This window comes from Equus asinus, chromosome 20 (genome assembly GCF_041296235.1).
Source record: "Equus asinus isolate D_3611 breed Donkey chromosome 20, EquAss-T2T_v2, whole genome shotgun sequence".
In the NCBI taxonomy this organism is placed as follows: domain Eukaryota; kingdom Metazoa; phylum Chordata; class Mammalia; order Perissodactyla; family Equidae; genus Equus; species Equus asinus.
The window spans coordinates 46,095,205-46,120,324 of NC_091809.1; the positions used below are offsets into that span (position 1 = coordinate 46,095,205).

Here is a 25,120-nt window from a genome sequence, read left to right on the forward strand (position 1 = left end):
ATGGATGAATCTTGAGGACATTATGGTAAGTGAAATAAGCCAGGCACAAAAAGACAAATACTGTGTGATTCCATTTATACGAGGTACTTAGAGAAGTCGAAATCATAAAGACAGAAAGTGTAATGGTGGTTGTCAGGCGATGGGGGAGGATGGCAAGTTATTGTTTAATGGGTACAGAGACTCAGATTTACAAGATGAAAAGAGTTATGGGGATGGATGGTGGTGATGGCTGCACAACAATGCGAATATATTAAACAAAAGACATTCTGTGCCTTACTCATAAGGTACAAAACTGCATGTGCTTTATTTTTTTATTTTAAATTTTAATTCAATTTATTTTTCCTGAATATTCATATGGTTAGAAATTTAAAGAAATTGGGGTCAGACTGGTGGCACAGCGGTTAAGTGCCCATGTTCTGCTTCAGTGGTCTGGGGTTCGCTGGTTCGCATCCCAGGTGTGGACATGGCACCACTTGTCAAACCATGCTGTGGTAGGCGTCCCACATATAAAAAAGTGGAAGAAGATGGGCATGGATGTTAGCTCAGGGCCACTCTTCCTCAGCAAAAAGAGGAGGATTTGCAGCAGATGTTAGCTCAGGGCTAATCTTCCTCAAAAAAACCCCAAAATTTAAAGAAATTAAAGTCTTCATTCTTGTTCTGAACTACCCTCCCCTCCCTTCGTCATATCTTACCTCTTCTTAGGGGCAGCTATTATTATAAGTCTCATGTATATTCTTCCAGATAGAGTCTGTGCCTATACAAGCAAATACATATCGAAGTTTTCCCACAAATGATATTCTTACAACAGGTCCATTTCTTAGATCTTGCTTGGAAATCTGTATCTTGGAAATCATTCCGATCAGTAGACAGCATTTCCTCTTTCCTGGGACTGCATGATATAGCTGTAGCACAATTTATTTAACTGGTTCTCTATTGATGAGCACTTAAGTTGTTTCCAAACTTTTGCTATTTCAAGCAATGCTGCAGTGCATAACCTTGAACACATGTAATTTTGCAAAAGTGCAAATATACCTGTAGTATAAATTTCTAGACGTGGAATTGCTGAGTCAAAAGGTATGTACATTTATAACTTGATAGATTTGCTATCCGTCCCCCGTAGAGATTGTACTAATTCATATACCCACCAGCAATGTTTAAGAGTGCCTCTTTCCCCTTACCCTTCCAAAAAGGAGTTTTTAACTTCTCGATCTTTACCAATCCTATAGAATGCACACATTTTAAATTGTTTCCAAATGACAAAAGGAAACTTTTAAGAAGGGAACCCCAAATGTTGCCCCTTTCTGCAAACTCATGAATTACTTCTAGTTTGAAGGGACCTTTAGATTCTAGATGTTCACTCCCTTTTCCCCTCCCTGGAAAGACTACTTACTGCAAGCCACTATTGTGGTGTGTCCCCCCATCCCCTGCCCAGGGTTTTCCTTACTCATTGGTAAGATACCCCTCTCAAATCAGCAATTTCCCTTCTCCAAACATGCCCCCCAGTGGAAAATAATGCATTAGGAGTCCCCAAAGTCCTAAGAAAAAAATGGTGGCTGAGTAATTTAAATTTGCCCATAGGAAGGCTTCATCATCACTGCACAGAGGACTGCTCAGAATCCTTAGGACCAAGCCCATTACTCTTCTACAAAGGCACCCTTCCATTGAGGAAGCAATGGTTGCATTTTGCTACCGCCTTGAATCCATCAGTTTCCATTTCTGAACTCCAAAATAATTAAGTATAGCCATACCTATCACTAAAAGGACTTTAAATACTGACCCCAGCATGGACAGCTGGCTTTCTGTAAAGGATTAGGTATAGCCCTGGCCAAAGGCAAGGGCTAGATGAGTTTTGGGCCATGAGCTCTTTGAGAACAGGAACTGGGTATTACTTATCTTTGTATCCCTTGTGCCAAGCAGTGTCTAAGCCAGCGCAATTAATGTTTGCAGAATAAATGACCCTTCCTAGCCACACTCTTGGACCTTGGGATTCATATCCAAGGGGTCTTGCTTTGTCAGAGGATTTTGGCAGTCACACGTGCTGGGTCTGGGCTGGTTTTTTTTTTGGTTTTTGTTTTTTAACATTTTATTTAAATCAGTTAAACTGGGGGCTGGCCCCGTGGCCGAATGGTTAAGTTTGCGCTCTGCTGCAGGCGGCCCAGTGTTTCGTTGGTTCGAATCCTGGCCGCGGACGTGGCACTGCTCATCAAACCACGCTAAGGCAGCATCCCACATGCCACAACTAGAAGGACCCACAACGAAGAATATACAACTATGTACTGGGGGGCTTTGGGGAGAAAAAGGAAAAAAAAAATCTTTAAAAAAAAATCAGTTAAACTGTCTCCATTTGAAATTGTACTGATGACCAAAGTTCATATCTCTCAAAGAGAGAAAAATTATAGGAATGATTATTTGATTATTACTGTTTCACCTTGTAGAAGCATGAAAGCATTTCCTTTCCCTCTCTTCCTAGTTGCCTCTAAATTGTACTCTTATAGTAAGTAATCTTTTTTTTTGAGGAAGATTAGCTCTGAGCTAACATCTGCCGCCAATCCTGCTCTTTTTGCTGAGGAAGAGTGGCCCTGAGCTAACATCCGTGCCCATCTTCTTCCACTTTTTTATATGTGGGACGCCTACCACAGCATGGTTTGACAAGCAGTGCCATGTCCACACCCAGGATCGGAACCGGCAAACTCCAGGCCGCCAAAAGGGAACCTGCAAACTTAACTACTGCACTGGCCCGGCTCCATAAGTAATCTTCTGATCAGTGTCCTTATCTTCAACCTCTGTTCTTTCTGATTTTCTGACCTTTTATTTATCCAACAAGCATTTATTGAACAGCTACTTTGTACCAGGTATTGTGTTATATCTGGAGATATAACAAAGATATACAAAGATGCTATGTCACAAAACTTTCACAGGATCATGAGAAGGAAAGGGGCCTTTGAGAAACAAAGAGTATTTCAGTGTTGCATGAACGTAAGGTAGATGTGGGAAAGTGTCAAAAGATGACTGACAAGATCCTATGAAGGAGTTTGGATTTTATCCTAGAAAGGTTAGGAAAACATTGAAAGATTTCAAGCAGGGACTTACATGACGGAATTTGTGTCACATCACTGTGGCAGTTGGGTGTAAGAAAGGCTGATGGTGAGACTAGAGGCAGAAGATGCAGTCAGGGTATTTCTGACCTCTTCCCAGGGCATATCCATGTGCAGTAATCCAGATGATAGGTGCAGTGGCAGCGAAAGTGTAGGAATGAGGACAGATTCCAGAGATATTTAGTAGATAGAATGACTTTTGGTGTCCAGTTATATATGGAGGATGAAGTGGAGGTACTTTTCTCAGGTTGCCAGCTGGGGTCAATCAAGCAGATGGTGATACCACCAACCAAGCTAAGGACAACAGGAGCAAAATGTTTTTGCTTGGAGCTGATGAGTTTAGTTTTGGAACAGTTGACTTTTAGATGCCTGTGAGATGTGCATGTGGAGCTGTCTAATGGGCAGTTAGCTACATGGGACTGGAGCTCAGGAGAAAAGGCTAAAAATATAGATCTGGGACTTGGAAGCAGAGAGATGGTAGTTGAAACCATGGGTGTGGATGAGACCACACAAAAAGTGTGTAGCTCACAGAGGCAAAGCAGTCAAGAACAGAACCAGAAGAAACCTGGTCCATCAGGTGGGCTAACAAAAAATAGCCAATGAAAGGAGACTGAGAGAGAATGCTCAGCAAGGTAAAAGGGGGCAGGAGGGAAGCCAAAGGAGAGTTTCAAACAGAGAAGCTGTAAACAATGTCCAATGTAGCAGAGAGGTCAAGAAGCAAAAGGACTGAAGAGTGTTCCTCATAGTTCTGGGGAAGTCACGGGTGATCTCTGTAACGGCAGTCACAGGGGAAAGGTGAGGTTGGAAGTAGGAGGGTATTTGGTGGAGGAGGAAATGGAGAGGGCAAGGAGAAGCAGGCAGAGGCAGCTCTCTGGAGAGGCTCAGCTGTAAAGGGAGAGAAAAGGACTTTAGCTGGATCCTCTTAACACATGGTTAAGAGGGTTTTAAAAAAAAGTTTTAAAGCTAGTTTTTGGTTATTATAAAAGCAATATATGCAAGGTAAAAAATTTCAGGGGGCCGGTCCCGCAGCTGCGTGGTTGAGTTTGCACCCTCCGCTTCGGCGGCCCAGGGTTTCGCCAGTTCGGATCCTGGGTGTGGACATGGCACCGCTCATCAGGCCGTGCTGAGGCGGCGTCCCACATAGCACCAGAAGGACCCACAACTAGAATATACAATTATGTGCTGCGGGAGCTTTGGGGAGAAGAAGAATGAAAAAAAAAAAAAAAAAAGAACATTGGCAACAGATATTAGCTCAGGTGCTAATCTTAAAAAAAAAAATTCAAATAGTACAGAAAAACATAAGATAAAAAGCCTAAATATCCCTTCCTTCCCTCAAAAGGTAATCACTGTTAAGTTTGTTGTCTAATATTTCAGAATATAAACAAGTACATATCATATATATATAATTTATATGTCTTTCTATGTACGGATGCACACACATGCGCACACACACACACACTTCTTGACTCAATGTGATTGTACCATACAAACTATTTTGCCTGATCCCTTCATCTTTTTCACTTAACAATACGTCCTGGAAAACTTTTCGTGTCTTTCCGACCTTATCTCCTGCCTCTCTCTCCCTAGTTCATTGTGCTCCTACTGCTTTGACCTCCTTGCAGTTCCTGGAACACACCAGGCACACTCACACCTTAAGGCTTTTGCACTTGCTGTCCCCTCTGCCTGGAATGTTTTTCCCTTAGATATCCTCTCCCTTCCATCAGATCTCTACTTAAATGTCACCTCCTCAGAGAGGCCACCCCCTGTCATTCAAGATACCTTACCCTACTTCATTTTTCTTCACAGCACTGATTATGTGCATCGATTGACTTGTTTAATGTCAGTCTCCCCCACAAGGATATGAGCTCCATGAAGGGGGTACTTTGCTTCACTGCTCTGCATCCGGAGCCTAAGACAGTACCTGACCCTCAATAAAATAGGAAAAAGCATGCAGTGCTAGCCTAGTATAGTATTATCATAGTATGGATAACAGCATAGTGGCTAAGAATGCATGCTCAAACTGCCTGGGTTCTAATCTTTATTTCTTAGTAGATGTTGCACTTGGGGGAGTGAATCAGTTTCCTCCTTGTAAAATGGGGTCATACCAGTGCCTAACTCCCTGGGTTGTTGTGAGGTGTAACGTGTGAGCATATGGAACATGCTTAGAACAGTAACTGACACTTAGTAAATTATAATGAATGTTCACTGCTATGATTATTAGTGGTATTCTATAAAGGCAATATAGTCGCTCCAAGGACAGTGCTCCATTCATTCTTCTAGCTCTTCTTTACCTCTTTGATTATTCCTTCGCAGCCTCCTTTCACTCCTTCACCCTTTTAACACTGGTGTCTCCTGAGTGCTTTTTATTTCTCACATTCTCTTAGAGTGAACTCATGGTTTTAACTACTACCCAGACTGAAGAGTGCCATAGCTGTTGCCCCAAACCACACTGTTCCCTGGGGCCTCAGAAGCTTGCATCCAACTGCTTTGAGCATTTCCATTCTAATTACTTGTTAGGTTGTATGACTCACTGAAGTGTGGGTTCCTCAAGGGCAGGAATAGTTTCTTGGTTATCTTTATCTCCGCTTCTCCGGGGAGGGGCTCTTGGTAGGTACACTTTGCAGGTGCTCACAGTCTAGTGAAGGGAAACAGACGATCAACAAATTACTATAATAAGCCAGTGGGTGACAAGTGCTGTGTAAGTAGGACAAAGGGAGTAGAGAGCTGAGAGAGGCTGAGGTACAACAGTTTATAAAGGATGGCCACGGAAGGCCTTTGGGTGAAGGGGATCCTTGAACAGAGCACTGAAGGAAGCGAGAGAGTAAAACCAAATGATGTGTGAGGAAAGAGCGTTCGGAGCATAAACCAGCAAATGCAGAAGGCCTGAGGTGGAGTGTGTTTAGGGACAACAAAGGGGCCAGTGTGGCGGGAGTAAAGTGACTGACAGGAATAGTGGTAGGAAATGAGGTGAGCGAAGGAATGGGGGAGGGAGGTGTTTCAGATCATACAGGAACTTAAAGGAGATGACAAGCCATTGGAGGGCTCTGAATAGAAAACTGACAAAACATGACTTAATATTTGAAAGGATCACTCTGATTGTTGGCATAAGAATAGACAATAGAGAAGCACATGAGAAAGCGGGGGATCTGTTGGAAGCTTATTGCAGTGGTCCAGGTGTGAGATGACGGCATCTTCGCCTTGGGTGGTAGTATGGAGGTGATGAGAAATGGTCAGAGGCAGGGTATATTTTGAAGACAGAGTAAGGATTCGCTGATGTGTTAAATGTAGGGTGTGAGAGAAAGAGAACAGGCAAGGACGAATGGGTAAGTAAATGAATAAGTGAATTGGAGAGATATATATATTCATTTTAAAGTGATACATTACAAGGGCTGCCTAGTCAGAAAATAAGTAAATGAGAAACTTGAGGAGACCCATTAGAAGAAAGAGGATTCGAGATACACTCACACCCTTCCATCCACTTGTAGAGAAGAAGGGTAATGAAAGACAGGTCAGTGGCTTGAGAATGAAGTAAAGCGAAGGTTTTCCATTGTTTTTTTTTTTTTTAATTTGAAGATAGGGAGACTTGAGCCTATCTATAGCTGGAGGGGAAGTATAAATGAAAGGGGAAAGAAAGCCTTACTTAATGAAGATGCACCAAGTGTCTGAAAAGAATCTCCTATATTTGCAGCCTCCACTTACTTACCATCTTCCATATACACTTCAAACCACTATCACCTGCCTGCCACCCCCATGGAAACTGCTGTCACAGAAAACACCAATGACTTCCTACTTGCTAAAACTGATGGGGACTTTTCAGTCCCTGTTGTGCTTGGTCTTTTTGCAGTATTGTTGAACTTCTGGAAGCTCTCCTCCCTTGGTTCCTAGGACTCCACTCTCTCCTTCCTCCTACCTCTCTAATCTTTCTAATCGATCAATCAGTCTTTCTAATCAAACCCCTTATTGACTTCTTTTCCTGTGTCCATCCCTAAATGTTGATGTGTCTCAGAGTTACGTTCTTCGCCTCTTTTCTTTTCATTATTTCATTCATTTATTTAAATGCTTACTGAGTGCTTACTACATGCCAGGCCCCGTTCTGCGTGCTAGGATATAGCAATAAACAAAACTTATACACATGCCTGCCTTCCCTCCTGGAGCTTACTCACTACGCTTTCAGCAATCTCACCTCACATTCAAGGTCCCAGTCACCCTCTATGTGCTTGTGACTTCCAAATTTACATTTCCAGCACTAATCACTTTGTAATTTCAGACACACGCAACCAATACTCTTTTGGGCATCTTCACTTGTATGTCCTTAAACTGAATTCCTCTTTACACTGAAGTTTGCCTCTTCCTGTATTCTTTCTTCTAATTACACCACCACACACTCCCAACTGCCCATTTCTCTTCAGGATTACTCCCATAGTTCCCAATCTAATCATCCTCTGATACAACACTGAACTTCCTAAAATGCAAATCTGACCATATTACTTCCATCCTTAAAATACTTTCAATAATTCCTTATCATCTTGCAGATCCTTTCTTATTTGGTCTAACTCCCCTCCAGCCCTTGCCTCCAACACACATGTATTCCTTGGGTTCCTGCCATGCTGACCTTGAATTCTCTTGTATGGTCATGCGTTGGTGCCTGCTATTCCCTTTGTCTAAAATGCCCTTCTTTCCCCTCTTGTCCTCTTGGCTAACTTCTAGATCCAGTTCAGGTGTCATCCCCTCTACCACAGCCTTCATCAGTCTCTCCTGTACAACCACAGCATGATGTGCAGACTTCTGTTGATCTTTACATGCTGTATTCTAACGGTGTGATTTGTAATTATTTATTTTGCTACCTCTTCCACTAGACTGTGAGCCCTTTGAAGGTAGGAAATGTGTCTTTTATTTCAGTATCCCAAGCACTTAATGTGACCCATAACAGAAGTGTAATAAATGTTTGTTGAACAAATGAATAAATGAAAATGGGGGAATGGATAGGAAGAGATCACTGAAGAATGGAAAGGAAGAGAGTCAAGAGCAAATGGAGAAGGATAGCGTTGGAAAGAACATCCTAAATATTTTCCTCTAGGACAGAAGAAGGGAGGAAAGGGTGTCATCATGAGTAAATCAGTTTGAGGTAAAAGGGAGGAAACCGAAGGAGTCCATGCTGGACAGTTTCTATTTTCTCCTGAATGTAGTAGGTAAGGCATTCCTCTTTTCTGGAAGACTTGCATATGAGTGAAGTTGCATAACAGCTTCTTTGAATCTCAAATTTCACACCTGCAAAACACTTATGCTACTCTCTATCCCATAAACCTTATCTCTTGCAAAGTTTTAAGAATCAGGGAGATCAAGATAGGGCTTTGAGCTCTTTAGATAAGTAGCAATGAACTTGCTGATCTTCACTTAAACATGACTTTAAATCCACGCGCTTGACAGCTGCTAAATTCCAAGGCCCCTCCCATTGTCACTCATTTGAATTCTTTCTGTGTATTGTCAATGCTGCAGTTCCTAGAATTGGAGACACTTTGTTTACCTCCAAATGACTTTGAAAAAATTCACTAGACCTAACATTACTAAGTAATGTTTTTTTGCCACAGGGAGAAAAAGGGTGAAACTGAGCAATATTATCCTCCCACTGAGACGTCTAGCTTTTTTTTGAGTCATGCTTAAAGTCTAACTAAATGGTCTAAAATTGGTTTAGGATTCCTTTTAGCCACCAATGCCAACTTATCTTAGGCTAACAGGACTAGAGTTCAGTTGATCTAATTTAGAACAAATTTTTATCCGTAGATGGGATGGAAAATCTAGGTGAGGATTAAGGTCATGGCCAAGGTACAAGAGGAGGAGGAAGTCTGAGTTAATTATAACCTAGGTTCTGCAGTCTTAATTCCAGGAAGCTGTCCCTTAGCTAGGTGGACAACTTGTTGATTGAGGAATATTCTCAGAGGAAGTAGAAGATAACAGTTCCTGAATTCTGAGATGAATTTCCACAAGTAAAGGTGTTAGTACTGAAAGACGAGAATCTCTTGTCAGTGAAGAAGTCCTTTGAGTAATAAACATTTGGTTATTTTCTCTCCAGCAATCATGACTGGCCTGGAAGATTTCCCAAAGGTTATCTTTTTCAAGGCTGGTTGGGTAAGGTGGTTTTGACATGTTTTTGAATCTATATTACAATACATGCATTGTGTTTAGTTGTTTATTCCTAGCCTTAAAAAAAATACTGTGTATCTTTTGGAAGATAACTAAAGTAAAAAAATAAACAAATAAAACCATGAGAACATGGCCATCATTGCACAAGGCAAAGACCTTATAATCTCTGATACAAAAATGTAAGCCTGAGTTAAAAGCTACACTCATTAATGTCTCTCATATGTGGAGTTATATGAGCTTCTGATGTCAAGTTTAAAAACTGAGAACTTATTTTGAAACATTATGGTTACAGGCTAGGTAGTTAAATGATCACTGGTTAATTTAACTTTTAAGATGTTTAGGATTAGGTTTTAGCCTCTCCTCTTCAGCCTTATTCTCTTCTCTATTCTGAGCCCTTCTGAGCCCATTCTATTAACATCTAACCAATCCGATTGCTTAAGACCCGGGAAAAATCATGGTGTCCTAGGCTCTGACGCAAATTATACATTATGAATCATCACTTGCTCCTGCTAAAGTTGAAATAGAGTGTCTCACATGTGGGTTGGAGTTCAGATGTAAGTTTCTGAATAAAATAAAATTCAAACCATCCCCCTTCCCGACTCCTGCCCCTCACAGTGCAGTAACGAACTTAAACATCCCAGAGTAGAGAGGATGTGGTTAGAGTTAGGAAACCAGGAATCAAATCCTGCATTCCAGTCCTCTGCCCTGACTCACTCACCTCAGGCAAATGGTTCCACTTCATTTCATTTTGCACTGAAAAGTGAGGAGAGTAACATTTTGTGTCAAATCTTCTAAGATGAGTGGCTTCTGCTAAACTGCAAGAGACCTTTGCTGTAGTTGGGATGGACCAATAAGGAAAACATGGGGCTATAGATATTGTAGTTTTCTTTTTTCAGGAAGATTAGCCCCTGAGCTAACATCTGCCGCCAATCTTCCTCTCTTTTCTGAGGAAGACTGGCCCTGAGCTAACATCCGTGCCCATCTTCCTCTACTTTATATGTGGGACGCCTGCCAGAGCATGGTGCTTGCCAAGCGGTCATGTCCGCACCCGGGATCTGAACCAGCGAACCCCGGCCCCAAGCGGAACGTGCGCACTTAACCGCTGCGCCAGGAGGCTGGCCCCAATATAGATGTTGTTTTGAGAGAAAGAGAAAAAAATGGGTTTTGTTGCTGATTTGTGTTCTTTGGGCCTTTCCTTGGATAATTTCGAGAGGTTTACTAGTCGGTCTTTATAGGCAGCTTTCTTCTGGGATGGGTGGGTGGGAGGATCATATAGTCATGGTAGAGCAAACAAACTCCAGATCCCAAATCGAGGGCATGTGGCTTCAGTGTTTACCCTCAGTGCAGTGGGGGTAGCATTTGGAGCCTTGCGTGAAGTGGAAATTAGTTTCCCCAACGTAGAAGTAACGTAAATATCTCATAATAAAAGCGTATTTCTACTGGCATATTGGTAGATAAAACCAAAAGAGGGTTCAAGGTAAAGCAAAGAGGATCAAAATGTCACTCTTGACTTAATATTTACTTGGCTAACATTACTGTTTTTTTTTTTAACCAATTATGGGCTTCCATGGCTTTCTTTCCATGGCTCCACCTGAACGTCATTAAAATTGGGAACCACTCATCTACCATCATCTTAGAATTCACTTTTATCGCAGAACTATATTTATTCACCTGTTCTATTAAGTTCCCTACCCTCTTGAGACCCAGAGTGAGATGACATCAAGGTAAAAATGCAAGCTATCCTTAGGGGAAACAATAACTATTTTAACAAGTAGGCTATAATTCACAACCACACAACTGTGTTTTAATTGCTTTTGGATTTGACAACACTGGAATGCATTAAAACTTGGAGCCTCTAAAGAGAAACTTTCTTACTTTGTGCAAGCGTCCATATAGCTCTTATAAAAACCCATCCATAGGTCGCATATGTAAATCCTATGAGGAAAAGTGTAGTGCTGTAAACCTATATATGGAGTGCTTCTTTCAGCTCTACTAGGACATAAATCCTGAAATGCAGGCTTGGCAAAGAAAGAGGGAGTTAAGATGATCAGTTCCTAAGGAATTTCTGGGATTTTCAGATTTCAGACTAGGTCTTCTGTAAAGAACCTTGCGCTGCCCACCCTTTCACTCTTCCTTCCTAGGCCTTGTGGAGGCCTGCAGGAACCTTGCTCGGTGAGAAGGGTTGCTAATCAGGGATCTAAATCTCTGTTTCAGAGTTAGAGGTTGAGGTGCAGTAGTGACTCAGCTGGCATCAGCTTTGTAGCCGTCTCAGCCTGCAGGCCTTCAGGAAATGAGTCCCCTAGGCCTGCATCCCTCAGTGGCAAACTGCCACCAAACTCTGCTGTTTATCAACCCAGTACCAAACACAGTAAATGGAATTTGCTATTTCATTGTTTGAAAACCTACTACATACAAGGCAGACAGATAATGTGATAGGCTAGGATTACAAAGGTGAATTAGATACTGTACCTTCCTTAAAAGGCTTACAGTTTAGTAAGGAAAATAAACAAATGTAAATATATCATTAGAGCACAATGATGTGTGCTATATGAGGCCCAACAGAAGGGCAAAGGGAAGCAGTTTGGGAAAATCAGAAAAGACTTCTTAAAGTGGAACAGAGATGTGCCAGGTAGAAAGAGCCAGGATGAAGGCAGAAGGAACAGCATTTATAAAGGTGTGGATTCATTAATGGATAAATTAATTTATTCATTCACATCTGTAGTGAGTGACTTCAATGTGCTTGGAGCTTGGGATAGATCAGTGAACAAAAGAGACTTAAAAATTTTTCTGCCTCTGTGGGGTTTGCATTTATTTCAGCAAGGTAAAACAAACAATAAATGTAATAAACCAGTAAATCACAAAGAATGTTCGAAGTTGAAATTTTGGGGAAAAAAAGGAGGGTAAAGGGAAAAGAGTATTTGGAGAGAGGTTTCTTGCAATTGTAATTAGGGTGTTTGGGGAAGCCCACACTGAAAACGTTGAATGAGGTGAGGGAGCCTACCCTGGGAATAGCTTGGGGAAGAGCATCTCAAGCTGTGCTAAGGCAGGAGTTGCCTGGTGTGTTTGAGGAGGAACAAGGGGGCCAGTGAAGTGGTGTGAGAAAGGGGAAGAGTGGCAGGAGATGAGGTCAGAGACATAATGGAAAGCCAGATCTTGTTGGGCCTTGTAGTCCACTCCAAGGATTTCAGCTTTCAATCTGAGTGAGGTGGGAGCCATTGAAGGGTTCTGAGCAGAGGAGTGACATGGTCTGACTTACAGTTTGGTAGGATCACTCTGACTAATGTGAAGATACACAGACAAGCTTGGAAGCAGGAGGCCATGTAAGAGGCCATTTCAGTAATCCCAGTGACAGATGATCACTCCTTGCTGTAAGCAGTGGAGGTGGTAAGAAATGGTCAGATTCTGGATATATTTTGAAAGTTGAACTAACAGGGCTTCTTGATGGATTGATACGGAATATGAGAAATAGGAGTCAAGGATGACTCCAAAAGTTTTTAGCTTGAGCAACCGGAAGGATGGAGTTGCCATCAGCTGAGAGGGAGGAAACTGTGGAACAAATTTGGGATGGGGATGGGGAAGAAAATCAGGAGTTCAATTTTGGACATTTTAAGGTTGAGATGTCTATTAAATACCCAAGTGGAGGTATCAAATAGGCAGTTTCATTTATGTCTAGAGTTCAGGGATGAGGTATGGACTAGAGATATAAATTAAGAGTCATCAGCGTACAGATGTTATTTAAACCTGTGAGACTGGATGAGATCACCAATGGAATGAGGAGAGACAGAGGAAGGACTGAGCCTTATCTTTGGGATATTCCAAAGATAGGAGACCAGGGAAGGGAGGAACCATAAAAGAAAACTGAGAAGTGAACAAAAAGTAAGGAAGAAAGGAGACCAAAGGAAAGCTCTGGAAGTCAAGTGTATCAGAAAGTGCATCAAGCAGGAGGAAATATTCAGCTGAGTCCAATACTGCTGAAAGGTCAAATAAAATGAGGATTGAGAGTGGGCTCTTGTATTTAATGTGTAAAAAGAGCACTTTCAGTGGAGTGGTAGGAATGATGCTCGATTGAAGTGGGTTCAAGAGAGAACAGGAATTGGAGACAGTGAGTATCAGTAACTTTTGAGGCATTTTGCTGCAAAAGGGAGCTGATTTTTTAAAAGATGGGGTAGATAATAGCACGGGTAAACACTCTTAGGAACAATATAGGACAAAACTAATGATGTAGCGAAGGGGATAAATGATGGCACAAAGACATTGAATGGAGGGATTGGTTTTAAAAAGGAGCATGAGCAATCTAGTATAGGCAAGATGGAGCACACATATGGATGCAGATAGTACTAAGTGAGTAGATGATGTTGTGGGAGTCAATGGAAACTCTCCAATTGCTTTAATTTTCCTAGTTAAGTAGGAAGCAAGATCATCTGTTGACAGAAATAAACATGGCCCAAAGAAATACAGTATGATTGTCATAGTATTAAATAGTTTCTTAAGGTTCTGATCATGAATATAAAGTGAGACTAGCCACCTTTGGTTGTTTTCTTCAGCCCTGTCAGTGCAAGTGCAGAGCAGGTAGACTTATCCAAGTATGCGGTTTTGGCAAATGAGTACAAAATTAATAAGAAGCAGAAGTTGAGGGTATATATAAGAGTGATCATGATTGATCATGGAATATAAATAAGTTGGGTAAAGAAGGAAAAGAGGACATCAAGGTGGTGAGGGAGATGGTAGTATCAATGTATTGGTGGTCACGGTAACTCCAAATTAACACAGTTGGGATTTAGAGGGAATAGTTTGGAGAGAGAATAGATGGTCAGAGAGAGGGATGCATGAAATTGAAACTACGGAGTGGTTGAAATTATTGGTAATGACTTGGAATGAATGCCCAAGGAAGGTGAAACACATAATCATTGGACTTTTTAGGGAAACTGAGAGGCCAGTTTGTTGGAAGGATCATTTGTCAATGGTTCTCAAACTTTAGCATTTATCAGAATCACATGGACAGCCAATCAAAACACAGATTGGCAGATTCCACCCCCAGAGTTTCTAGGTAGGGCTTGAGAACTTTCATTTCTAAATGTCCTAGTGATGCTGCTGCTGCTGTGGTCCAGGGACTGTACTTTGAAAACTACTGACCCATGTGTATGCAGAAATATCCAAGAACTGCAGAGTGACAGTAAACCAGGAGAAAAAAAATTGTCAAGAAATAAAGAATGGCCTGGTGACCAGTAGAAAACTGCAACAATCAAGGGGCAGTGGAGATATAATCTGATAATGAGTTTTAAAGCTGGGAGTTTTTATGGGAACTGGTTAGAAATCACATGGCTGAAACAACGGTTGGTAGCAAAATGAGATTAAGGCAAGGCTAAAGGCAGATTGTCAAAGGCCTTGCATGTCAGTATTTTATTAGTATCAAGGGCCTTTCATTTGGCAAGCAGGTCTAGTGTAAGCTCCCTGCTAAGGGACTCTCTGGTGGAGTTGCTACTCTATTCACCTTAAGAGCAATCACAATTATACCAATTCATGTTCTGGTAGAAATAAAAACCACGCTAATTGGGAAATATTAAGTCCCACAAAGGTAAGTATCACTTTGCGGAAGATTAGGTAGGCTGACATCTGATGTGACAATAAAGCTTAAATAGCTTGATAGTAAGGCAAACAGGACCGAGAAGGTACAGAAAGTAATACAGAACAGAACTGTGAAAATATAAAGTAAGGAGGTTGACAAGGGGGTCAGGAGTAAAGTCAGGGCACAGACTACAACACGGGATCATTACCTGGGCCCAACTTGTGGTTCCACCACTTATTACTATGGGATCCTAGCCAAATCATTTAATGTTTTTGCTGCTTAGTTCCTGACTTGTTAAATGGGTCTATCATTTATGCCACGTGCCTCAGAGAAAAGTTGAGGGCTAAAGGAGATAGTCAGCGCCAGTGCTTTGGAAATGTAATGTGCTATACCAAATACGAAATATTAAAAAAGTAAATTGTATTGAGCTATCCTTAGAAATCAGGGCAAAAGAAATAGGTGTGTGAGAAATAGGTAGAAAAGAAAGAAGAAACCGTTATCGAGAATAATGCTGAGGTGTATAGACCAAAGGATTAAGTATGCAACGTGGACACTTTCATAATGTGATCTTGAAACGAAAGCCTCATAAAAAGGCTTTACTCTTTACTGACATTTATGTTGAAGAATTTATAGATAGTGGTTTCCTTAGGAATCATACTGTTGGACCATAGTGACTGATATTTGTATAACTGGCTTGAACATTAGCAACTAAAATAGCCCCTCTCCTGATGCCTACTACTAAATGAGTTATCTGTACTTCTACATACTGAGAAAAACGCAGGACCACGTGCACTCTTACACACACCTCACGCCATGTTTTTATCCTAGCTTTTGTTACCCGGAACTGAAACTGCCTGCTGCTCTTAGACTATACAAAACTGAAGGCAGAGATTGTGCCTTGTCAAAATCCTTCGCTGGCTTTCTATTCAGTCCTTAAGATAGTCCAATCCTTAATATGGCATAAAAGGCACTTCATGGTCTGGTCCCCACTATTTCTGGTCTTAGCTCACTACTCTTCTCTGTACCCGGTGATTCAGCCATCCTTATGTTCTTTCAGAACCTTGACTCTCTCTCACTTAATAGCTCCTGCACAGGCTTTTCTGCCCGCCCAGTACACCTTGGTCCATTCTTGGCTCTTACTCTTCTGGTTGACTTTAGCTATTAGTTCCTCTGATAGCCTCCCTGGAAGCCCCTTTTCAAGTCTGGGTTAGATTCCTTCAAGCATACCTTCCACTTCCCTCATTACAGCACTTCTCACGTCATTCTAACTATATGCTTAATTACTTGTCTCACCAAAATCTGTTAAACAGGTTAACAGTCTTGTTCATGAATGTTTCTACCACTTAGCATAGTGCCTGGATTGAGTTGTTGCACAATAAATACGAAGTATTCTGAAGCTGTGAGTGGCAAACACTCCGCACACACAAGTTCAGTGAAAGGTAGCTTAAACAATTCTCTTCTAGGAGACAAGACACTTGGGGTAACAGGAAGGCAAAAAGTAACTGGCCTGGTGAAGTCAAGCAGCCACTTCAAGGAGCCCGCTGCTATTTTAACCTAAGAAAATTCCGTCCATGCACTATTAGCCACCATACATCAGAAGTGTGTTGTATGGCAGAGGAGGAAGGAGCAGTGAAGTGAGTAGTAAATGTTTATTTTGAGGACTTTCTGGGGTGTCCATGTGGTTAAAAAAATTCACATTACATATCATGAATCAACTAGGCCTCTTTAGGTTCTTACTGGTACTAGCTGATCTCATACCTTTAAGCTTTTTTGGGGGGTTAATTTTAATACTCAATCACTGTATGACATAGAGAAACTCATAAAGATCACCATTATTGTAGTAGTATCTTTTCAGTCTTTTGCTAAACATATTTTAAGTTACCAAATGCTTTTTGAAAAGAGGTAGTTTCAGTTTTGGCCACCTGTGTTTACTGCAGAAGCAGTAAGTTAGGCATTACTTCACATTTCAGAAGAGCAGCAGTCTCCATGGACTTTCTTGCCCATCACTCAGAAAAGCTGCGCCCTTTATTAAGCTACAGCAGCAGTGTTCTAAACGCAGTGGGTAAACTTGGGATTGACTGGATACACATTCAACACTATTAAAAGGATTTAATGCTATACTGTGAGCCATGATGCTTTTCCAATATGCAATCATCTTTTGGTTATCATCAGCCGGTACTGCATGTTTTGCAGTGGTTACAAAGTTACAACGGATTTAGGAAGGTATCAATGAGCCATTCAAAGATGGTAAGACCCCAGAAAAGCCAATGATTGATTAACCCTCTTCTATATCCTCAATAAAACGGCTCAAGAAGACAGATATAGCAATCACTTCTATTTAGTTCAAGACATACTGTACTATCTAGACCCATGGATGATACTAAGTTACAACCCTGTTTAAACATCCATATGGTATTTTATTTTTGCAAAGATTGGTTCTAAAAGTCGTAAAACCGGATAGATTAATAATATATCAAAATTAGCTTAAAAATGTAGGTCATAGCTCTCACTTACTTTGCCCTGGTATTAAAGATGTTACAAAGATACATACTTAAACACCACCAAGTATCTCAACATTTACAGATACAAGTGTTGTCAAAAAGGTCTTTCTCTAACTTTAGCAAAGAGAAACAGTCCAAATTTTATTCTTTACACTACTGACAGGATTTAACTACATCACTCTGGCACATGGTATCACTATTTTTCCTACTATACCAAGTTCTGGTTTTCTCAAGGCCTTTTCCCCAACTTTTTGGGAAATAAAACAGATACCATATATTTCAAACCTTCCAATTAAAATGTATCCTCATAAATATATGTACTGGGTTGGTATATTCACCTATATCCTTTCTGATTTCTGGCTAAGTAAAGACATGCATTTATAGCTGTATTAATGTGTTAAAGCAGAAGACAACCCAACTTACTATCAAGAGAAATTGTGACCTTTCACGTGGTGTTTGACAGAGAAAACACTGATTTTCACACGTTATCTTTATTTTATTCAAATACAAGTCTCATCACGCATGGTCCAAGAACACTCAAATAATAAACCAAATATAAACAGATGTTAAAGATTGGTCTTCAAACATTATAGCCAATGATGCCACGCTTGCCTATGATCTCGCCAACATAAAACCACATCCACACCTCAGTGGCCACCAAACCATTCAGCAGAGCTTCCTGAAAAAAGCAGCACAAATTTTAATGTACATTTTTTTCTTACATATTTAAAACTATTCTTTTCCAGGATTAAGTGACAGAAAATATAAGGATGCTATTCAAATTAGAGGGCACTTTTAGTTAAAGTCAAGAATTAGTGATGGTAACTTTGTTCAACTGCTGAGAACCCTTGAACTTTCAATTATGTAAGGTAAGTAGTCCAGAGCTTATAAATTCTTTCAAAGCATTCTTTAAAGACCTGAACTGACTTAACCCTTTCATTATTAGTTTATGAGACACTTCATGAGCCCTAAAACAACCCACATCCTGGAAACAGCTGACACATTTAGACAGGGCATTCATATGAAAGGATGGCTATAGGAAGCCAGGTCTCTGAATAGACGTTTCTGTCTGGCCAAAGAAAATCTGCTGAAAGACGAAGGGCTCTCTCTTCCCCTTTAGACGTCATTTTCATTCATTTATTATTTGACTTAACTCTTTCCAAGTATTCACTAATTACTTAGTTTCACAGATCAATGTTTTATTGCCCTGAAGAGAAAAAGTACATAGAAAGCAACGTTTCATGCAAGTGCAAATACAGATCTTGGAACCCTAGTTGAAAAAAATCTTTTCACAACAAAATCGGGCCTTTTCCTTTTAGCACCTGGAAGTGAATTTTCCCCCTTCAAATTAGACCAGAAATATTAGAAGTCTCCTGAAAAATAACCATATTTTCCAGGATGTACGTTCTAAAAGCAGCAATACTTTAGTTATTTAGGACTTTTGTATCCTGTGCTTGGATCAAGCAAGCAAACACAAAATCCAAGTTCCAGTCTTAACAGTCTTTAATTTCATCTTCACACAAGTCAATAACCCTTAATATCATTATATGCTTGCTAGGTTTTGATATTTTTATCCTCCAAATGAGTGTTAGCTGCCTGATTGTGATACAGTCCAAGAGATCTTCTGGCCAAATTGGGGATAGTTCCAGGACTACAGATGAAAAAAAGTACAGAATCAGCAAGTAAGCCATCCTATTTTAGTATACTAACCAAAATAGGAAAAGAAAAAAAAAGTTGCCCAGTAAAAATGCTCACTTCTTTGTTATAAGACTAATAGGAAACTAAGACATAAAATAGCCCAATTATGTCAACCCAGATGACAAAATTAGAAAGGTGTCTCTCTCCCAGCAGTCGAGAAGGAGATTCTCTCTCATTATGTTGGTTTCAGCCTCACTGGAAAATACACATATTAATCAAAACAATCAGAAAAATCCCAAGAGAAGACATTTTCTGTTACGCACATACGTTTTCATTTAGCCCATAGTTACCTTAACTGTGAGCTGTTTGAAGCTACCAGTTTGAGCACTATTGACTATTTTTTTCAAGCTCTGAATAGCTGCAGGGATCTCAGCAGGGGTTGGAGGAACCAGCTCAACTTTGGCATAGCGCCAAAATGTGGCCAGTCGAGGCTTCGAGTAAGTCACAGCAGCTGGAAAACAAAACAAAACAAAAAAACCAGGATGAACTCACTAGAGACCGAAAGAAGCAGATGTGTGGGCTGGACGCAAATATTTATTCATGCATCACATTCATTCACTGCTTATACCAAATGTGCACCCAGTGTGAAAAGTCAAAGCTGCTCCTTGGTAACAAGAGGCTTTTAAAGATGCAGAACACCTGTGTCACAGGAAAGTTCAATCAGGCAGGAAGCTATAAGCACATTCAATTACGCCAGGACTTCACTAGTGGCCAGCTAGTACTGTTACTTCATTTATGAACGGCAAATCTAGTTAACTGTAAAGTTACCAGAAGTTGGATTCAAAAACAAGAAAACAGCAGCAATGTAACCGTATTTTCTTGGTAGAGACACCAGAAAATTTGGAGGGAAGAGGTACAGAAGTGGAGGGAAGGAGCTATGTAGAACGGCATCCTTAAGAATAAGATTAAAACTTGTCACAATATTAGCCACAAATCCAGGGGGAATTATACCAATTAGTACCCATTTTTGGTATCCTCATCAGTATGTGGTGGATTAAATCTTTCTTTAACAAAATCACCGTTGCTCCTCCTTCAAAACACTACAAATAGTAAAAATAAAACCTACATATTTTGTTAAGAGCAGCCAAAAGTCGAATCTATTACTAAGCTGAAATTCCTCAAGGTATTTACTATTTCAAGAAAAAAATAAAGGTTCTTAACAATCATGGTAGGTGTGAGACTACGGCAGTGATATCAGCAAATGGAGGCATTTTATTTAAAAAATTACAAGACAAACGTAATAAAAATAGCACAAATGCATGAAAATCCACAAAGTGCCTATCATTCCAAGATGGATTATCTAAAGCTTTTGGTCCTTTTCCTATTATTAACTGCCTGTATTTGGGTATTTCACTACTCTTAGAATTACTATCTCCACCATCCTCTGTGCTTAGGGCCATGGGGGGTAAATCTTTAAGCAGATATAAGGCTCTAAGAGACAGTTCTAAACAGAACTGCCAATATCAAAAAGTACAAAAGTCTTGTGTAACTGTCTTTAAAATTACCTTCAACACAGATATTTCATCCTTGAAAAAAAAAAAACAAATCAGTACACGGTACACAAATGCTGTACTTTAGATGGTAAATTTGCTTCTCAGGGGGTATAGGTTAAGAAGTTTGAAACTGCTTTACATGTACACAAAGGATGAACAAAACATAAGTAAATGAATGGTGGATGATGGGAATCAGGTTTCCCACCGTAGGAGAGGGAAGTTACAGATAGGCAAGAAAAGCAGCAAGAATAAATCATGGGATACTGGATTAGCGTTGGAGACATTCACACAAACTCATGTTTAGTTGAACATATATACAGATGGACAGATACAGAAACAACTATATATATGCACATATACACATGGGTTAGTATACATGCACACACACACACACTTTCTTGTCCACTGAGAGGGCCTAGACTTCCAGCAGTCTAGGAGCAAGGAACATACCAGTGCCTAGATCTTAGTTTCAAAATACCATTGTTCAATAAAAGGAACTATGGCTCCTTGGAGAAATGGTTGATTCTAAGGCTGGGACAGGGAAAATACAAGATGAGGGTGAAGCATCTTGTAGTACCAGAAAGTAAGAGAGCATGTCAAAGGGACAGAGGCACCAGCCTGAAAGAGTTCTCAATGGCCAAGGCTGCAACAATTTGAGCAAAATAAATAACATATTACTGGAGGTACTAGGCATGAAATAAATGTACTTGAGTCCATACAATAAATGACTGAATAAGTAAGCAGGGAAGAAGAGACAAATCTTTCTTATAGAAGAATTTGATTTAAGTATATGTAGATACTCCCTCCTCCCTGCGTTGGCTGCTGCTGCCCACCTCCCCCCAGCCCGCCTCCCCCCACTGTGGGCTAGATTCAGTTACTCCTTTCTAAAGAACAGAGTATAGAAAGAGAAAGACTGGGGCCAGCCTAGTGGTTAAGTTCGCATGTTCCGCTTTGGCGGCCCAGGGTTCGCTGGTTCAGATCCAGGGTGTGGACCTACGCACCGCTTGTCAAGCCATGCTGTGGCACACATCCTACATATAAAGTAGAGGAAGGTGGACACAGATGTTAGCTCAGGGCCACTCTTCCTCAGCAAAAAGAGGAGGATTGGCAGCAGATGTTAGCTCAGAGCTAATATTCCTCAAGGGAAAAAAAAAAGGGGAAAGATTGCAACTTTACAGTGGAGAAAGCGAGCAACACTACCTTAACCAAGTGACGAAAGCAAATTTCACCAGTGACGTTATGTGAATACCATGTATGTACTGACATGCAATTAGGGCACTTTACTTTTGTGGTATTTTTTCTCAAAACCCACAGCTCTAGACTAATCATGAGAAAAACATGAGACAAATCCAGATTGGGGAACATCTTTATAAGATATCTAGACAGATACCTACACATATACCTTAAGACTGTCAAGAAAGGTAAGGGAAGACTGGGAAACTGTCACACACCAGAGGAGACTAGGAAGACTGACAACTCAACGCAATGTGGGACCCTGGATTGGCTTCTGGAACAGAAAAATTAATGGAAAAACTGGTGAAATCCAAATAAAGTCTCAAGTTTAGTACAGAGAAAAAAAATACCAGACTTTATGACCTTTATGGGAAAATCCGACAATAAAATTACTGTTTCTGTAAGCTTTGTCCTCCAGGGGAATTAACAAACATAGTAATTTTTTTCTCTTTTTCTTTGGTGAGGAAGACTGGCCCTAAGCTAACATCTGTTGCCAATCTTCCTCTTTTTTTTTTCTCCCCAAAGCCCCAGCACATAGTTGTATATCCTAGTTCTAAGTCTCTCTAGTTCTTCTATATGGGATGCTGACACAGCATGTCTTGACGCATGGTACGTGGTCTGGGCCCAGGATCTGAACCAGTGAAACTCTGGCCTCTGAAGTGGAGCGCACAAACTTAACCACTACACCACCGGGCCAGCCCCACACACAGAGTAACTTTTATTAGATATTTAAAATTCACATTTAATACACTGAGTTATGTTATAAAGCAAAAATATATTTCCACTTTAACATTCTGACCCCGGCTGAGTTCTCTGTTCTGAGTCCTTCTGGAAGAATAACAATCATTATGTTTCAATTATTCACAACAGAGAAAAGGGTTTATCTACTTCATAATAAAAAATTATTTTCGCATTACTTTTCTTTTTGGATTTTATTATTAAAGTTAGTTTGCAATTTCCCAACACACACCAACTAAAAGATGTGAACGCCATGTTAGGAAAAAACTTCACTTGAAATTAAAAAGATTTTGCCTCAAATCATCCACAAAGTCCAAAAAATGAAGCCGCTATTCTTTCTCTTTTTATGTAAAATTGTAGGGCTTTATCATAACAGATAGCTTGATGATCTTAGTGAAGTTGCAAACTTAAGTTCTTTGGGTTCTGCAGGAGGAGAGAATCAAGTATTTATAGTATCTGGCCCTGTAAGGCTTTCAATAACTCGTTGTTTGGCTGCTGCTGGAGGAAAGGGAGGAGAGAACGGATAAGAAAATACCAATGACAGTAAAATAGGTTAAAAAACGTTACATATACTTAAAAAATCCTATTCATATTTTGTAATCAGATTTGAACGAAAGCTATCTGGAGATCTGCGCTTCGATCGCTTGCTAGAATACAGCCCATCTAGTCAAGACGCTTCCAGCAATTTAACTCATCTCACTTCGGGAATAAAATGAATAGCTTGCTACCCAGCAGGCAACTGAAATACTTACGGACAGAACAGACTACTACTCAGGGCTGTTCCGAAAGACAGCGGTCAACCAGTAAGGCTTCAGCTTTTTCAAACGGAAAAGCCCTATGAATGCTAAGCTATAATAATAAAGATTTCTGTTTATACACATCCCTTTCTATGCTTACTGGAGCAGAGGTACCCATCCACAAAGTCCAATTCACTTAAAATTTCCCTCCGATTAAAGGGACAGTATCTCAAACTCTAGCCAGGACAGAGAGCAAAGCCAACGTCCAAAAGCTCATTCATCCTCAAAAGTTTCTGCAGCCTTCCAAATACTCCACTGAGAACCTGCCAACCTGATGAGGCCCAATTTCTCTACTTTCACATCCATGTCCCTTCCCTTTCCCAAGCTCTCCTAGCAGAGCCGTACCCTCCATATTCCTATTCCTAGACACCGAAGGGGCGTAATGGCCGCGGTTGCTGGGCGACTCCGGGCTCCCTTCACTGCCAGGGTTAGAAGCCAGGACGTCTAGGCTGTTCAGAGAAGCCAAGCTGCAGGCCCGGCGAGGGGAAGGCTAGAGACGAGACGCGAAGCTGCCCCTGGCACCCAACCGCATACCGCCCAGCCCCGGCTCCCGCTGGCCCCCGGGTCACCGCAGCCCGCGCGTCCTCGCAGGCGAGCCCGCCCGCCCGAGTGCCCGCCTCGGCGGTGTGCCGCCGCGCTCACCGTTCACCAGCGCCGGGGCCTTCTCCGCGAGGTTGCGGACAAACTGGGCCATGGTTCCAGGACAGAAAGCCCGTCGGCCCGAACGGCAGGCTGAATGTCACCCCCCGGAAGGACCCGCCGCAGGACCCCGTTCCGCTTCCAAGGTCAGGCCTCCTCTTTCCACGCCGGTCCAAGACATTTAGGTGTCCTACAATCTTTCCGGAATCTAACGGGTCAACTTATTTTCTTTAGTCACAGAGGAGAAAGGGGATATGAAAAGTTAAGCTCAGAGAGCACGTGGAGAACAATGGGATTCCGCAGAGAAACAGGCATTTCTTGGGGCAGCCGCTCATGGAGGTCCGGAAGGCCGGCGAGTGAAGGAAATGCGCATGCGCAGTGAGCCTCCCGTGCTCGCCTTGGCGCCGACCTCCGCTTTTCTGCGTCAACTGCTTTCGCAGCTTTTCTGAGGAGACGTGGGGAGTTAGGGCTGGAAGGCATCGCTGAGATTTTCCTAGACCACCACGATCTCCTTACAAAAGGCTGAGAGATTCCTAGGCCAAACATGTAAAATTAGGGGCAGAGCAGGTGCCACATAACCTGTCACCTGAGTCAGCCCCTTGCCTTTCTTTCGGTGATCTTTTGTAATCCTGGTCTCCCCCGTCATCCTGTATTAGGATTGGAATCCAGTTCCCACAGTTCCCTAATCGGCCATAAGGAACTATGCAGCTATAAGGGGAAAAAATCACATTAACCGGTGGTCTCCGGTATGCCAGGCATCTTGGTAAAGAAAGCCTGCGTGTTAGTGTCCCCATTTAAAACTGGGATTAATAAATGGCCACATAGCTAGTGAGTGACAGAGCTGGGATCCGAAGAGGTTGCAATGTAAACACAAAGAAGGGGCATCAGTATGGAATTAGGCATGGTGCTAATCTGGGAAGACTTCCAAGAGAAGATCCTTGAGTTGATGTATAACAGAACTATATGCTGCAGAGTTGAAACGTTACAGTTTAATATGACTGGAAAAAAGATATATGTAGGGAAGTGGCATTTGATGAGAAAAACAGAATGTTAAGTGATGTACCCTGGGGAAGCCTGAGCAGAAGTAAAACTCTGATGGATGGAATAGTTAGAGGTGGAAAGAAAAATCAGGAGTGACATCAAAGAGCCAAGAGCAGCATTTCAGTGAAGGAGTGATGCAGTTGCCCTATACTCAGATAAGTCAACTTAAGGTTGAGAA

At 41.3% G+C, this 25,120-nt stretch overlaps 1 protein-coding gene and 1 long non-coding RNA gene across 2 annotated transcripts; both read right to left on the reverse strand.

The window, feature by feature from the left end:
* Positions 1 to 2,786: 2,786 nt before the first annotated feature.
* LOC139041087 (uncharacterized) lies at positions 2,787 to 5,739 on the reverse strand. Its single transcript, XR_011495676.1, has 2 exons — positions 5,627 to 5,739; positions 2,787 to 3,980 (listed from the first exon to the last, which is right to left on the reverse strand). It is a non-coding gene; the product is annotated as an uncharacterized lncRNA (long non-coding RNA).
* Positions 5,740 to 17,778: 12,039 nt separating this feature from the next.
* Positions 17,779 to 24,281, reverse strand: ATP5MG (ATP synthase membrane subunit g). Its single transcript, XM_014855595.3, has 3 exons — positions 23,905 to 24,281; positions 19,292 to 19,452; positions 17,779 to 17,982 (listed from the first exon to the last, which is right to left on the reverse strand). The coding sequence occupies exons 1-3, from the start codon at positions 23,954 to 23,956 to the stop codon at positions 17,884 to 17,886; spliced, it is 312 nt and encodes a 103-aa protein (XP_014711081.1). The 5' UTR covers positions 23,957 to 24,281; the 3' UTR covers positions 17,779 to 17,883.
* Between the last annotated feature and the right edge of the window lie 839 nt (positions 24,282 to 25,120).

Excerpts from the sequence above, each read along its gene's own strand:
- ATP5MG (XM_014855595.3), bottom strand. The coding sequence starts at position 23,956 with ATGGCCCAGTTTGTCCGCAACCTCGCGGAGAAGGCCCCGGCGCTGGTG. Across the intron at positions 19,453-23,904 it reads GGCCCCGGCGCTGGTGAACG|CTGCTGTGACTTACTCGAAG; the intron begins GTGAGCGCGGCG and ends TTTGTTTTCCAG. Across the intron at positions 17,983-19,291 it reads TCAAACAGCTCACAGTTAAG|GAAGCTCTGCTGAATGGTTT; the intron begins GTAACTATGGGC and ends TGCTTTTTTCAG.